Source organism: Opisthocomus hoazin, chromosome 7, assembly GCF_030867145.1.
Source record: "Opisthocomus hoazin isolate bOpiHoa1 chromosome 7, bOpiHoa1.hap1, whole genome shotgun sequence".
In the NCBI taxonomy this organism is placed as follows: Eukaryota; Metazoa; Chordata; class Aves; order Opisthocomiformes; family Opisthocomidae; genus Opisthocomus; species Opisthocomus hoazin.
Window position 1 is genome coordinate 15345589 of NC_134420.1, and position 15181 is coordinate 15360769.

Here is a 15181-nt window from a genome sequence, read left to right on the forward strand (position 1 = left end):
AAAACTTACTTCCCCCATCCCACCTTTAAAGTTACAAAAACTCAACTATGAAATTAAATAGCACCAGTTGTTTATAGAAGGGAGAAGAATGGCTATCTTGCAACTAATCACACTGTTTTCAAAGACACTTATTTAAAGCAAAGCAATGCAAACCCCTGAGAAGTACCCTTCTCCACTACAGTTTTCCTACAACGTCTTTTATTCTGGCAGGTTCACTCTTTTAAAACATATACATTACATATATAGAGAGACTATACTATTTGGCAGCTGAGAACAAAGAGGAAAAACATAATTGGCTGTCAACTGATGGATGCTCAAATATTATTGCAATTAAATATTCGCAAGGAAAGACCACATCTTTCCGTGCTCACCCATATGGAAAGGAGTAAGAGACCCTAGTGATTTCTCAAAGGTAAACAAGCACACACTCAGTACAGCTTCAACAGCCTGTTAAAAACTCAGGTTATGTGACACCGTGAAGCTGAAGAATCCTCAGGGAGAGAGCTAAAGAGGATTTCCAAACACATCAAGCTGGAGAAGGAGGGTAGCTGTAAGCAGATACTTGCAACACGACCCAGAGGGGTGAGGAAGAGAATTCTCAACCCGGAATGCAATACTACTGCAAATACCTCTGATACACTGAGAAAAAGAAACTGCACTGGCAGGATTTCCTGGTTGGAAAAAAAAGTAGGTGCATGTGCTTTGTGTGTTATGCACTTTCCCTTTTAAAGAATGTCCAGCACATTCGTATGCAAAAACTCTATAGAAAACAGAAAAACAACTGTAAGAAGATAAAATCAGCCCTCGTAACTGCTCCTCGTGGTCACTAGATAAGGTACAAGAGACAACACAATATAACCTTTTCTTCCCAGACATTTTTGAGGAGAGATGAAGAAATATTATATATAAAGAAATTATTTCATACTGAAAGTACTTCACAAGCAACTCAGCATTATACCACCACTCTAGGGTAGTCAGGGAGTCACAGAAAACAAGGCAGGGAAAGGACCTCATGAGGTCACAAGCCTTGCACAAAAAATGCTGCTCTTCCACAGAATCACTGAATTCCTGAGGTTGGAAGGGACCTCTGGAGATTGTCTACTACAACCCCACCATTCAAAGCAGGGCCAACCAGAGCAGGTTAGCCAGGACCTTGCCCAGTCAGGTACTGAGTATCTCTATGGTTGGAGACTCCACAGCCTCTCCATGCAACCTGTTCCAGTGATTCATAACCCTCTCAATAGAGAAGTATTTTCTTTCCTCTAAGTGGAACTTCCTCTATTTCAGTTTGTGCCTACTGCCTCTAGTTCCCATCCATCCATCTAGTCTGGATGCCACTAAGAAGAGTCTGGTTCCATTATCTTTACTCCTTCACATGACGTATTTATACACATTGATAAGATCCCCCGAGCCTTCTCTCTTCCAGGGTAAACAATCCCTACCCAATCAGTCCAGCCTTCTATGGTGGATGCTCCAATACCTTAATCATCTTTGTGGCCCTTTGTTAGGCTTACATCATCATGTCCACATCTCTCTTGTGCTGAGGAACCCAGAACTGGACACAGTACTCCGGGGATGGCCTCACCAGCACTGAGTAGAGGGGAAGGATCACCTCCCTCAATCTCCTGGCAACACTCTTTCTAATGAAGCCCAGGATGCTGATAGCTTTCTTTGTAGCAAGGGCATATCGCTGGCTGACATTCAATTCATGGACCCCAGGTCCTCTTCTTCGTTCAAAATTTTAGATTTATTTTAGGAAAGGAAAAAAATAGCCCAAATCTAACTACATTCAACCCATTTTAAGACACACTGCAGCAACTCAAAGTCAGGGGATCCTCCCACCAAAAGGCGCAGAATGAACTGTTGAACTCTCTCTCCATCAGCTTGTGAGATACCTCCCACCCTCCGCTGTTTACAGGCAGACCCAGTCATGACTTAACCTCTGACTTAACTCTCTCTACCTAAATTAAGTCCAATTTCTTCCTTTCTCCATAAGGAAAACTTGATTAAAGCATGTCAGGACAGTCCAAGAAATTACGTCTCCACATTGTACTGACTTAATGGAGTACAAGCGTCCAGCAAACATACTGAACAACAGTAATTCAACTGTACAGGTAAGGTGTTGGTTGCTCTCTTACTCCCAGATCTCACAACTACCCTTAAACATTTAGCTCAAGCCAATGCATTTTATCTATTTCAGCGTTATGATGCAGTTTAACTCAATGTTTGGCAAAACAGTACGCTCAAACAACAGCCAATAATTTGTCAAGGCGTGCAACCTATGCATGTTCATTTGCACGCTTATAATTTTAAACACAATTTAAAAAACAAAACCCTGTTTAAGTACACATTCAACAGGTTACATGGAAAAATTCTTACTTCAGCTTATACTACTTAATTCTTAATTTTACATGACAAAATTGGAAACATGTTTGGAGTTAAACCAAAGCTACCCATTCATGACAAACAGAATGGTGCCAGTCCAGCCAGACCAACACGTCATATATGTCATGACTTCCACACTGCCTTTGTGCAGCTATCAACTGCTCCATCAAGTCCTCTAATCAGAGAGAATCCCAGCTTCCACCATCTCTTTAATCCCAGAGCCAAAGCTACAAGACCATTGCTGACTGCACCTGAGAAACCAACACAAACACTGGCACTGAGACAACAAAAATCATTCTGTTGTTCCTCTTGTTCTCTCAAAAAAAGGCGTAAAAATTAAAAAGGTAAGAATACCATGATTCCCAAACAACTTAAGAAGACTGAATGTGTACAGGGTAAAGAAGCCTGAGTCCCCAGGACTGAGGATATGAGGAATCACAGAACTAGTAGCAAAAAAAGAGTGTTAACAGGGGAGTGAGTTCAATGGGGTTATTAAGGAAGTCTACACGTTTCACCGGGGGTGGGGAGAAGTAAATCACTTTTTTCTGCCATTTCTGAAGAGGCAGCTCTGCTTTCAAATGAAGCAAATGGTCTTTGAACAATTTATGCCATTTACTCCTAGCTACAAGCACGAAAAAGGAGAAACAGGCAAAAGAGAGCAATGAAATATTTATGAAAAGGCTGTCACCATCAAGTGCATCCATCTGAAAATTTGAGTAAATAATGCCTCCCACAAGAACTTCAAGTTTCTCATGCATGAGACTCTTTGTAGCTGTTTGGCCACACAACATACCAAAAGGTTTCAAATTCCCAGAAATTACAGCCATACCCAGATACTGGATATGACTCGTAACCAATTTTATGGTTGAGTACTTTTCTTACATTCTAGGAAAACAACTGTGCTACTCATATATTCATCCTCCTTACAGTGTTTAAAATAACTAATCAAAAGCTTCAAAATCATTTTATACTTTAAGCTAATTACTAAATAGAGACACACAGGGCATAAACTAATGTCTAGGTTTCAAGGCAGCAATAATTATGCTTCACTCAAAACCAGGATGCCTTCAGCTTTTTAAATGAGTAGCCACGGGTGAAAGTAAGTGTTGCTAAAAAGCATAATCTTTAACCATATCATGTTTGGTATTTTTCGTCTCCAGTATTTGCAGCAGTCACAAGTTTTTATTCAGTATTCCCCCTTCTCTCAACTATTCCAAGGGAGACAAGATCAGATGATACATTGTTAAAAACATTGCACCTTTCACAGTCATTTAAATCAAAATATTCAAAGCCTCAGTCTACTGCAGCTCATACAGATCAGGCTTCAGCATACAGACCCCAATGATTTCAGCACAGAAAGCCAACATGCTTAAGTACACGACATGGGACCAAGGCCTTGGTGAATCAGCAGTAAACACCACCGCAGTTTTATTTTAGTGCTCCTATAAACACAGTTGCGAGTTATGTAAGAACAGCTATAGGTCTGGTTCATGGTTTTGCTGTGACACTGAGGAAACGTTGGATTAACAACTAGCCACATCTGAGGCTTTTAATTTTAGACTCTGAACCGAGAGCTTTCTAATCTTGATAGCTGTCCCTTCTAAATCCAACTTTGAATATCCCATTTGTCATATTTAGTCATCCAATCCTTTTCTTCCTTCAGTGCTAAATATACCTTAGGTCAATGACAGTCATTGCTTGCAGATTTTGGCTAATTTGCCATAAGCATCCTACAGCAATGGTTAGGCTGGGCTATGGCACACACCTCCGTAACGCTGTTCAGAAGCTGATTAGACTTGTTTTAACCTGTAAACTAGTGGCTATTCTGCAGAATGCCCCAACTGATGATTAATAGCTTTAGCCTTTGTACTCAATTTTTTTATTGCTGTTTTCTAATTTGTATCTTATTTCCTTCCCCCAAAGCCTCTACTGTTCTAAAAGGGGAAGACTGCTCCACAAACAAAGTCAGCTTCTGTGCTAGTCCGCTTGCACTGTCACTGCCCAACAGACCCACACCATGTCACGAAAGACAGCTGAAGAACTAAAACGAGGGAGGAAATGTAGAAAGAGGTTTGCAGCTTTCCAACAGCCCGTCAATCCAATTCAAATGTCCTTGCTGTCCTCCTCCATGAATATCATTTCTATACAACCCACCAGAGTTACCATGCCAGCTCAGGTATGGCCAATTCAACAACCCCAGTGACTACACCAAGTGAAGACTGCTGTTATACACACACAAAAAAGCCCACGAGACAGCACGGTTGTTTTGGAGACAATAAATTGTCATTTTTCTTTAAAATAACAGTTTCACAAATGTCTGATTCCGCTCTCTGTGCTTCAGCAAATGGAGGGAGCAGAAACTTCTCAAGCAGTACTGTCGGATGGATAAGCCAAACCACAGAAAATACAGCATAAACTTGAACAGTAAGCTTGCTCCAAAAGCTATTGCAGTAGCCATCTGTGGAATTATTAGTAAAATTAAGGTTTTACATCTGAAAATTAAGGTTTATATGAAAAACGTAGCAGTGTTCACCCATTGAGGAAAAGCATGAAATCAAAAGGAGCTCTGAGGATGGGACACAGCTGCAGCAGGCATGCGAGGAATCCACTCACACAGCAACTCCCTGCAATATACCATAGAGGACAGAACGGAGTGGAGACTCCGTGGCCCTGCTCCGTGATGATAAAGCGGGAAGAAATGGTTCTCTAGAACTGATAAGCAGCTCATCTGGCCCCTGAGCCAAAAGGTTTTTGAAACCTTGCCAAAGTGCTATCCTCTCGTGAACTTTGCTCGTTTTAATATCATTTTAATACCAAAGCACACCTCCATCCCGAAGGCTACCTGCCTCCGAGGTGAGACCACCCCTCTTCGAGTCTGCACTCTCGATTTTTCATAAAAATGTGAAGCGACAAATTTTTACACCAATCATGATAAAAGGTATGTATGACTACAGTCACTCAAACTCCACCTTAAAGGTAGAAAGGATATAAAAATAGCCAGGGAAATAGGGGATTTTTGGAGAAGAAGATAACACCGTGAGCAAGTCAAGGGAAACTCCACCTCGGACTGCCTCCGACAACCGGGACTGGCCGACCGGCTGAGCCTTGCTTCTCCCCGCCTTGGGACGCCTTGGGTGAGACTTAAACTAAGCGCTTTTTTCTCGGGAATAGTTACTCCCTAATGTCTATAGCCAGGCTGCATTATTTATAACCTTTTCACGCGTTCTATATTTGCACGTGCTTTCTTGCAGACAGTCACTGTCACCGGCAATTCAAAAACCTATATACCTGTTGCACAAATAAAACTGCACTGTTTAAGTAGCCAGTTGTCACAGTTTCTCACTGAACGCGACCAAACGCGGCCGTGCCAGTTCATGAGCACGACTGGACTGAAGGTGCAGACCGCTATTAGTGTATCCAGAATCGTGGTAGTTAAATATACATATTAAACGCGACTGGACTGGTAGTGGCAAATTGGATATCACTCAGAATTTAAACCTAGCCGCACCTAGCCTCTCACTCCGGTGAAGACAGTTAGAACGTAAGGAGGTTTATTTTCTGCCAAATTAACGCGACGCCATCACACAACTAGAAACAAATTCAAGATTTCTATTAACCAGAGCAGATGTTTCTAATACACTGTAGGCTTCAGTAATGTGAACTAACTACTTCATTGGCACTTAGCAGCAAAAATCAGATATAAGGATTACGGATATGCTACAGCTTCTTAGAATCAGAGCCCCATGTTAGAGGTTGAATGTAGCAAGCCTTGAGCTATAGATTTAGAGGTCCTAGGTTTAATGACCGTTGTCAACACACATTCTAGGCTGTTCAGATCTAAGATCTTCCCTACAGGACTGAGAATTAACTGATTTGTTTTGGCGATGCATTCATACATTCTTTCGAAAAATTCTTTTCAGGAAACTGAAGTTTGCTTGCCCCGACACATGATAGGGACTTGATTCTGAAGCGCATTCCTGCTTCTTCACACAATGTTCATGATATTTAGGTTCTTTTCACTGTGACGCACAGATTTGAGCTATCTCTTTAGTTTGACTGGGGTATAATCTTTACATACACTAAACTAAGTTTTGTTAGAAGTTGCTGTCCTGAAAACACAGAAATACTTACACAAAAGCTGCAAACTCAAACTTAATAAACCACAAACACTACTGAATCCCCCATCAGTGGTCCACCTATAAAGAATGTATATAAACACTGATGTTCTCCAGAACAGCGCCAAGAATTTTAATCTAATATCTTCCATTAAATAAACTCATCTTCACATAACATACACCAGGTCTGGAATCCGGATGTTCAGAAGATAACATCCATGAATTTGCAGAAAAATGTTTTGTACTCTCCTCTGTCTGCTTAGTTTATCCTTCATTTTAGGGAAGCAGAATAATTGGTTTACCACATATTCTGCCTCCTTTGTTTCCTACAACATATAGTGGATCCAGCAAGAAAGCTCTAAGGTGTAAGGGAAAGAATGCCATGTTACACATTAAGCAGCTGCCTGTTAATTATGACACTGTCTCAGAGCACCAGTAAATCCTGTACAATTAGTAATTTTCACTAGCTCTGGGAAGAGTAGAGCCCCATAGATGATCTGAAATAGTCTCTCACAATTTTCCTTAAAAGAAAGAAATGTTAGAAATATTCTGCACGATTGTTGGGGACATGACAAGGGCATCTCTCTTTCCAGTTACAACCTTCAGAGAAGCATTGTCTTTAAAGAAGGAAGGTAGGTTGTGTGTGGAAATGATGAAGCTCTCTAAAAATGTCATTATGCCAAAAACATCCAACCTGCTATTTAGTAAGCCTACCAAAACACCCAAAAAAACATACTTTTGAATGTCAGCTGAAAATCACAGAAAAATAGGCTTCAAAAGTAATGTCTTGAAGTCGACTAGTCTATCTCCCACACCCTACAGCTTGGTCATGACATCTATAACGTTACTGAGAGATGATCACTGTATATTCAATACGTTCTTAGTCCATGTCTTGAAGAATCATGCTCAAAAAGGAATAAAACCTACTTATTAGGAAAACACCACACTGGGCATAACATCCCACTGCGAACACCACAACATGAAATGGAGTCCTCCATCCATTCTCTGCAGAACAGCCTTACTAAAGCTAAAAGAGAAGGTATCACCAATCTGCACAAGGACATGTTATTTTGTCAACAGAAGGAAATCAGATTCGTTTGATATGAAGCATTCTTGAAAAACCCATGTTTGGGTACTACTAGTATCGGCTAAGCATTTACAAACTGCTTATCTGTCCCATTTTTCTTCTGAAAACTTGACTGGCCTATACCTAATGAAGTTTTCTTGCTGATTTTCTAAGCTTCCCTCCACTTCTCTAGAAGAAACTGCAAAAAGGCCAAAATCACATATATGGAAATTCTCCCAGACTGAAAGCAAACGTCTAGCAACTTTTAAGACTGCATTCATCAGCTTTAAGAATCCTAGTCTAAATTCATTGGATTTCATGATCTGGAAAAAAAACCCCACAAACTTAATCAAGTGCTCTCACCTGTTCTATTTTAGCACAAATTCTTACTCTTCTGTCAGCTATAATACTTGCATTAGCCATCTGATCACAAAAACTTTTCAAATGAAAGAAAAGGTACTAAATGGTTCTTTTTTCCTACTGTCACCAACTTTCCTTACCCAGAAAATACCAGTAAACAAGGAACAAGTGGTTCTAGGGGAGCTCAAACCCAGAGCCAGCTGAGCCTAAATCAAGTGTAATAATCACTGCCTCACAGATGCACCTATGATATATTTCAGAAATGCCATGTGAAACAAAGTGGTTGTAAAAGCAAATTAATTTGAATGTTTTATCCACATATATACACCATGTATGATTTTTTGGCTTATTAAGTATACTATATCAGATAGTTCTTTGAGCAAATCTCCCTTTAATTCAACAGGATCCTTGTGCAATACTGGATTTTGTCACTTTTACTCAGAAGAGCAGTTCTATGGAGGCTGATTTTAGTAGACCACAGTGAGGATGAATTGGTTAATTGTAAAAGATAATGTAAAGGATAGATGTAACTGTGTACATATATATGTATATATTTTATATATATAATGTAAAGGATACATGTATCTGTGTACATATATATGTATATATATTTATATATATAATGTAAAGGATACATGTATCTTTATTATGCATTTTCACAGACCATTTATTTATGTTGCTTTGTTGCATTGGATTAATACACAAATCAAACACGCTAACAATTAGAAACGTTTGCCACAAAACCAATAGAGGTGTTTCATGTAAAGCTGCTGCTCCCAACGCAAAAAAACCCCAACCTGTAGACGGAACTAATGTTCACAACAGCAGCACTGGCAACCCAAGGACCTGATCACAGCTAAAGTCAAAAGAACTGTCATTCTCTCCTCATCTCCAGCAATTTTGTTGATCAATACCAGAAAGTTTCAAGGTGACCAGCTCACATGCTGACATGTACATTTTTGGCAAATGAATCTTGTTCCTCATATTAGCCCATTCCACACTAACTGTTCATACTTGCACATCTTCCCTGAAGGAGTAAACGCAACATACTTGGAAGTAAAGAAGTCCTCCAGGAAGGAAAGAATAGGCTATCACAGACCTTTGGAAAGGCAAAAAAAAGGTAAGACACCTAACCTGCATCAGAACAGTATCTTCTGTTGTTACACTTACTGGATTTTGCGTATGTTTAAGAAATGCTACACTGCTGCAGAGTATCGCTGCAAAGAACTGACTTTCAAAGGCATGCAAAATAAACCATGACTGCATTCCTACTTCTTCCAAACACAAACAAGGATTAGATTCGCAGCAGCACCGCAACTTCACCATCAACACTGATGATTTTAAAAGAGCTCTCCTTTTGACCTGTAGCAACAATATTTTCTCTCCCAGTTGTTCTAATACAGTTTTCATTAAAAATAATTTCACATTTCCTTTAGTGTAGAAGCAACATACTACCAGAAATATCCAGTTAATGCCTTCAGTTTTTCAAAACAGGAGAGTCAAAAAGCACATAATATGGCATGAAATGTATTGTCACATGAATATTTAAGCTAGTTCAAAGAAAACAGCCAAAAGGCAAAGTGCACCTACTTACGAAATGTCAGCCTGCCATTGGTATTTCATGGAAAGTGCCATTGCACTCTCTTTGATCTACCTCATTATAAAATACTCAATTTAACAACCTACTCCCTCTTTAAGTTATACTACTGAACTCTAGATCTAAAGTTAGTCTTCAGCATAAATTAATTCTGCACACATTATTTGCTGTCAGGATACACACAGGATTTCTGCTGATTTATTTAAATACTTCCATACAGCAATTTGCTATGGGAAGAATTCCTTTCACCTAAAGGCATCCATGTGATGTCAGGATTAAGAGGACAAGGTCCTGTTCTGAAAAGTCTTTTGATCCAACAAAGTCACTCCACTTTCCCTTTTACTGATTATGGTTGCACCTTTCCACCAGTTATCTGAAGGATACAGGCAGCTCCATCATTTGACGAGTCAACAAAACTAAGGATTTTGTTTCTTTGGGTACACACAGTTTCATTCAGTACTTGTATGTCCTTTATGTATTAATGATAAATGTACCCATAAACCCTCACATTCATCTGGGAAGCCTCACACAGGAACCACTGCAAAAACAACCTGACAAAGTTCCAGTCTGTAGCGTGGCAGTCGCTGCTGACATGGCAATCTTAAGTTGCCCTCTGTCGCTTAGTTTAAATTTTCACTTCTCACACACCTGAAGAAGGTAGTTTCTCAAGAGACTGTACGTCTCCCAGTGCAGGACAAACCACTAACTACATTGTATTTGTGGTTTATCCTAAGACCTTGTACTAACTCAGCATCCCTTTGCAAAGAGGCCAGACTCAGTGAAAATGTCAGTTGATGCCAGATTTTCTTACAGATGAGAAACCTACCTACACACACCATACAGAAGAGGAAGATAAAGTGATCCTTGGGAAAGAGCTGTGAAAACAGCAGCAGACTGAGAGTCCCTGGCTTCACCCGGATTCTTTTACTTGCCAGCAAAACATGATTATCCAACATCACCACTTAAAAATGTCCTGATTTTGTTTACCAGAGCATAGCAAGTGAGAATTCATGTTTTGGCTCATGTAGATTTACTCACCTTGCTGACCAGACACATTAAATAGACATCACATATCAAATGAAACTTAACTTACCAGACAAGATAACCAAGAAAATAACAATAAAAAAGGTTTGGAAAATTAATCACTTTTCAGAAGTGCAATGGAATAAGTTAGGCAATCGGTTAAATATTTTGCTTGGCACCTAAGGACAGCTGTATTTTTTTCTTTTTGGCTCTGTATCTGGGCTGTCACTTCTTCCCACAAAATATTTAAGCTCAAACATATGTTCAGCTACACATACTGAGAAAAATACCTTGGGTAAATGTAAACTGAAACAAAAGGCTGTGTTTCTTTTTCAGAAATAAAAACCCAACATAAATCACTATAGAATCCATTTAAGCATTTAACTCAAATTAATATTTACCCATGAGCAGGATCCAAAGCTATTGCCCTGGGCTGATCAAGGTCTTGCCAGAAGAGGACTTTTCTAGATGTTCCATTGAGATTAGCTACTTCTATTCTATTGGTTTCTGAATCTGTCCAGTAAAGCTTTTTCCCAATCCAATCACATGCCAGGCCATCCGGGGAAACCAGACCAGAAATGATGACGTTCTGTGCCACATTCCCAGTTTGGTTAATGTAAGTTTGCTTGATGGCTTCTTCACTCACATCTGTCCAGAAAACGATGCCTTGCGAATACTGGAAGTCAACCGCAGCAGCATCCTCTAAACCACTGACCACGACAGTGGACTCCAGCTTCATGCCTCCAGCATCCACGAGTCGAACATCCCGCCGGTTGGCAAAAAGCAGAAAGGGAGATGCTACAGGAGAAAAAAAACAAAAACATGTTAGTATTATTGGCTTCTACAGATGTTAAAGCACTGAGTATGAACACAACAGAGTAGGATTTCTCTCTCCAGATCAGTGGCGCAGGCAGTACAGCAGAAGGAATATGGAAATTTCACATGAGAGAAAAATGCACACTACCAAAAAACCTCTTCCTTCCATATGTCAGACAAAGGAGCAAAAGACAGAGGGAAGAGCAGGCCCAATTCTGCATCTGCAGGATATGGATAGTACCTTCAACATAGTTAAGAGTTCAAACTGATGCCCTTCAGTAATACCTTGTGTCAATTCATAAACTCAGGTTTAGAAAAAATGAAGTCTTCATGATTTAAAAGCTTGGTTCACCAAGTTGAAGTAGTAATAACACACAGAATGCAAGTTTGGATGTCTTTCAGTAGCAGGCAGGAAGCTAACAGTACTAGACATAGCACCCTGAAATGCTCCTACCAAGTGCTGTCCCAGATGGCAAAGACTGTGACAGAGGTTCAGAACTATTGTCTTCTCCCCTGCACCATGAGAGCAAAATTCAAGGAAGAGTTCGAACAAAGATGATGATGTGGGTTGTGGAAGTTTGTGGGGGCTGCTATTAGCTGGAAGAGGTAGCCAGAGCAAAAGCACAAAGGTTCTTGCTGTGTGAAGCTCTAAGCGGGTGGTGGAAGCTGGAGTCCTAGCACTGAATGACCAGGAAAAGGCTTTGAAGGGAGAGCTAACATAATTGATGCAAAAGGGATGGGAAGCTTAAAAGACACGTCAAAATGACAGCCACAGACATATTCCAACAGTACCTGCATAAGTTCTTGATCTCTTATGTGCAAAGTTCAATTGGGCAAAGACAAGACCTTGGCAGATGACACTGGCATTCACAGACAGAAAGGAAGGAGCTGGGGAGAGGGACTCATGAGAGGCAAGGAAATTAATCTCGTTGAGTTGGATCCGACAGTAAGACATACAGAAGCAGTAGTAAGACTGGCAGAGATTTTAGCACAGACAAGATGACTTTTCCGTAATACCCGATCTCACTTGCCATTATACTCAAAGACAAGAGAGAAATCTGCGCTTGCAATTCAGGTTGTCCCTCCACACTCTGAGAGGAAGAGAAAGGTGTGAAGTTCAGAGTCCTATAACTCCTCCCTCCACTCCCTACGCAGAATATTAAAAAACTCTAGTGGAGGTAGATTGTAAAGATCTTCTGAAGGACCTGCTATGAGTGGAGAAGGCATGATTCAGACAAAGACATAATTCGGCCCAACTGCTTCCTCCAGAAGAGGACATTAAGTAGACATACTGCAGAACATTCCTTCCCAGCCATACCAGCCAGACTGATGGCCAAATTAACCATTTCATTTCTCTCCCAAAAGTGCAGGCTTGCTTCTTCAACCAGCAGTAAACAAGAAAAACAGTTCTAAAATTACATTACTTCAGTTGGAAGGAACCCTTAAGGGTCATCTAGTCCACCCCCCTGCAATGAGCAGGGACATCTTCAACGAGATCAGATTGTTCAGAGCCCCATCCAACCTGGCCTTGAATGTTTCCAGGGATAAGGCATCTTACACCTCTCTAGGCAATCTCTTCCAGTGCTTCACCACCCTCATCAAAAAACATTTCTTCCTTATATCCACTCTAAGTCTACCCTCTTTAAGTTTAAAACCATTATCCCTTGTCCTATTGCAACAGGCCCTGCTGAAAAGTCTGTCCCCATCCCTCTTATAAGCCCCCTTTAAATACTGAAAGGCCTCCATAAGGTCTCACTGGAGTCTTCTCCAGGCTGAACAGCCCCAACTCTCTCAGCCTTTCCTCAGAGAAGAGCTGTTCCATCCCTCTGATCATTTTTGTGGCCTCCTCTGGACCCATTCCAACAGGTCCGTCTCTTTCCTGCGCTGAGGGCTCCAGAGCTCAACACAGGACTCCAGGTGGGGTCTCACCAGAGCAGCGTAGAAGAGCAGAATCCCCTCGCTCAACCTGCTGGCCGTGCTGCTTTTGATGCAGCCCAGGATACGGTTGGCCTTCTGGGCTATGAGCGCACATTGTTGGCTCACGTCCAGCTTTTGATATATCAGTACCCCCAAGCCCTTCTTGGTAGGACTGCTCTCAAATAATGTTGTCCCTCCCAAATAAAAAGTTTATATAATAATAATAAATATATATATCAATAATGTCCAAAAATATCATAAATATAAAAATAAAATAAATACAATAAAAATATTGTTCCAAAAATGTGTTTTGAGGAATACAAATAGACAGATTTTCATCTAGACATTTCCATGCTGAAGCCATTATTAATGCTACTACAGAGGAAAAAGAAGTTTTTCCTCATGTTCAGATGGAACTTCCTGTGCTTCAGTTTGTGCCCGTTGCTGCTTGTCCTGTTCCTGGGCACTACTGAAAAGAGTCCGGCCCCATATTCTCGACACCTGCCCTTAAGACTTTACAGACATTTATAACATCATCTGTCAGTCTTCTCTTCAGGCTAAACAAGCCCAGCTCCCTCAGCCTTTCCTCACAGGAGACATGCTCCAGTCCCCTCATCATCTTTGTAGCCTTCTGCTGGACTCTCTCCAGTAGTTCTTCATCTTTGTTGAACTGGGGAGCCCAGAACTGGACACAGTACTCCACTTGTGGCCTCACTAGGGCAGAGTAAAGGGGAAGGAGGATCTCCTTTGACCTGCTGGCCACACTCTTTTTAATGCAACCCAGGATACCACTGGACTTCTTGGCAATGAAAATTTCAGCTTCTCATGCTCTACCAACTGAAGCTGGGAGGGACTATTGTCAGGACATCTGACCCAAACTGGCCAAAGGGATATTCCATACCATTTGATGTCATGCTCAGTATATAAACCGGGGAAGCTGGCCAGCCAGGGGCGGGATTACTGCTCAGGTACGGGCTGGTTGGTGGGTGGTGAGCAACTGCACTGTGCATCACTCATTTTTTATATTTTATTATTATTATTGTTGTTATTACTACTATTATTTTCTCTTCCTTTGCTTTCCTATTACACTGTCTTTATCTCAACCCACGAATTTTACTGTTTTTTTCCGACTCTTCTCCCCATCCCACCAGGGGCAGGGGGGAGGGGGTGTGAGTGAGCGGCTGTGTGGTGCTTAGTTAGGGGTTAAATCATGACTGATGGCTTTATTTTTCTTTTTGGAGGAAGTCTATGCTGATGAAAGTAATAAGAAAAATTTAAATCAGTTGGTGGGTTTTAGTAAGGATGTTGGACAGCAAAGACACAATTGTTATCATGAATGTTTCACTGAAAATGTATTATCTTGTTTTCTACAATATTTAACTCAAAGTTTATACAGCTGGAGGCGAATTATTGTTAAGAAATGGAAGTCTCAGTATCACTCCTATCTCATTTCCTAACTTGCTGAGTCATCCTGTCACCTTTAAAAACACTAGGAATATAATCATAGAATCATTAAGGTTGGAAAAGACCTCTAAGATCAACAAGTCCAACTACCCACCCAACAACACCATGCCTACTAAACCATATCCCGAAGTGCCACATCTACACATTTTTTAAACACCTCCAGGGATGGGGACTCCACCACTTCCCTGGGCAGACTGTTCCAATGTCTGACCACTCTTTCAGTAAAGAAATTTTTCATAATGTCTAATCTAAACCTCCCCTGATGCAACTTGAGGCCATTGCCTCTTGTCCTATCACTAGTTACTTGGGACAAGAGACCAACACCTGCCTCACTACAACCTCCTTTCAAGTAGCTGTGGAGAGCAATAAGGTCCCCCTCCAGCCTCCTCTTCTCCAGATTAAAGAGCCCCAGTTCCCTCAGCCGCTCCTTGTAAGACT

General features: G+C 40.9%; 1 protein-coding gene across 5 annotated transcripts in view; it reads right to left on the reverse strand.

The window, feature by feature from the left end:
- The window catches only part of LRP5 (LDL receptor related protein 5), a 192271-nt gene that overhangs the window by 141109 nt on the left and 35981 nt on the right, over positions 1–15181 (reverse strand). For all 5 annotated transcript variants that reach the window (XM_075425033.1, XM_075425034.1, XM_075425032.1 and 2 more), the window contains exon 2: positions 10948–11344. In XM_075425033.1, the coding sequence (XP_075281148.1) occupies positions 10948–11344 (397 nt within the window). The remainder of the gene's footprint in view (positions 1–10947; positions 11345–15181) is intronic.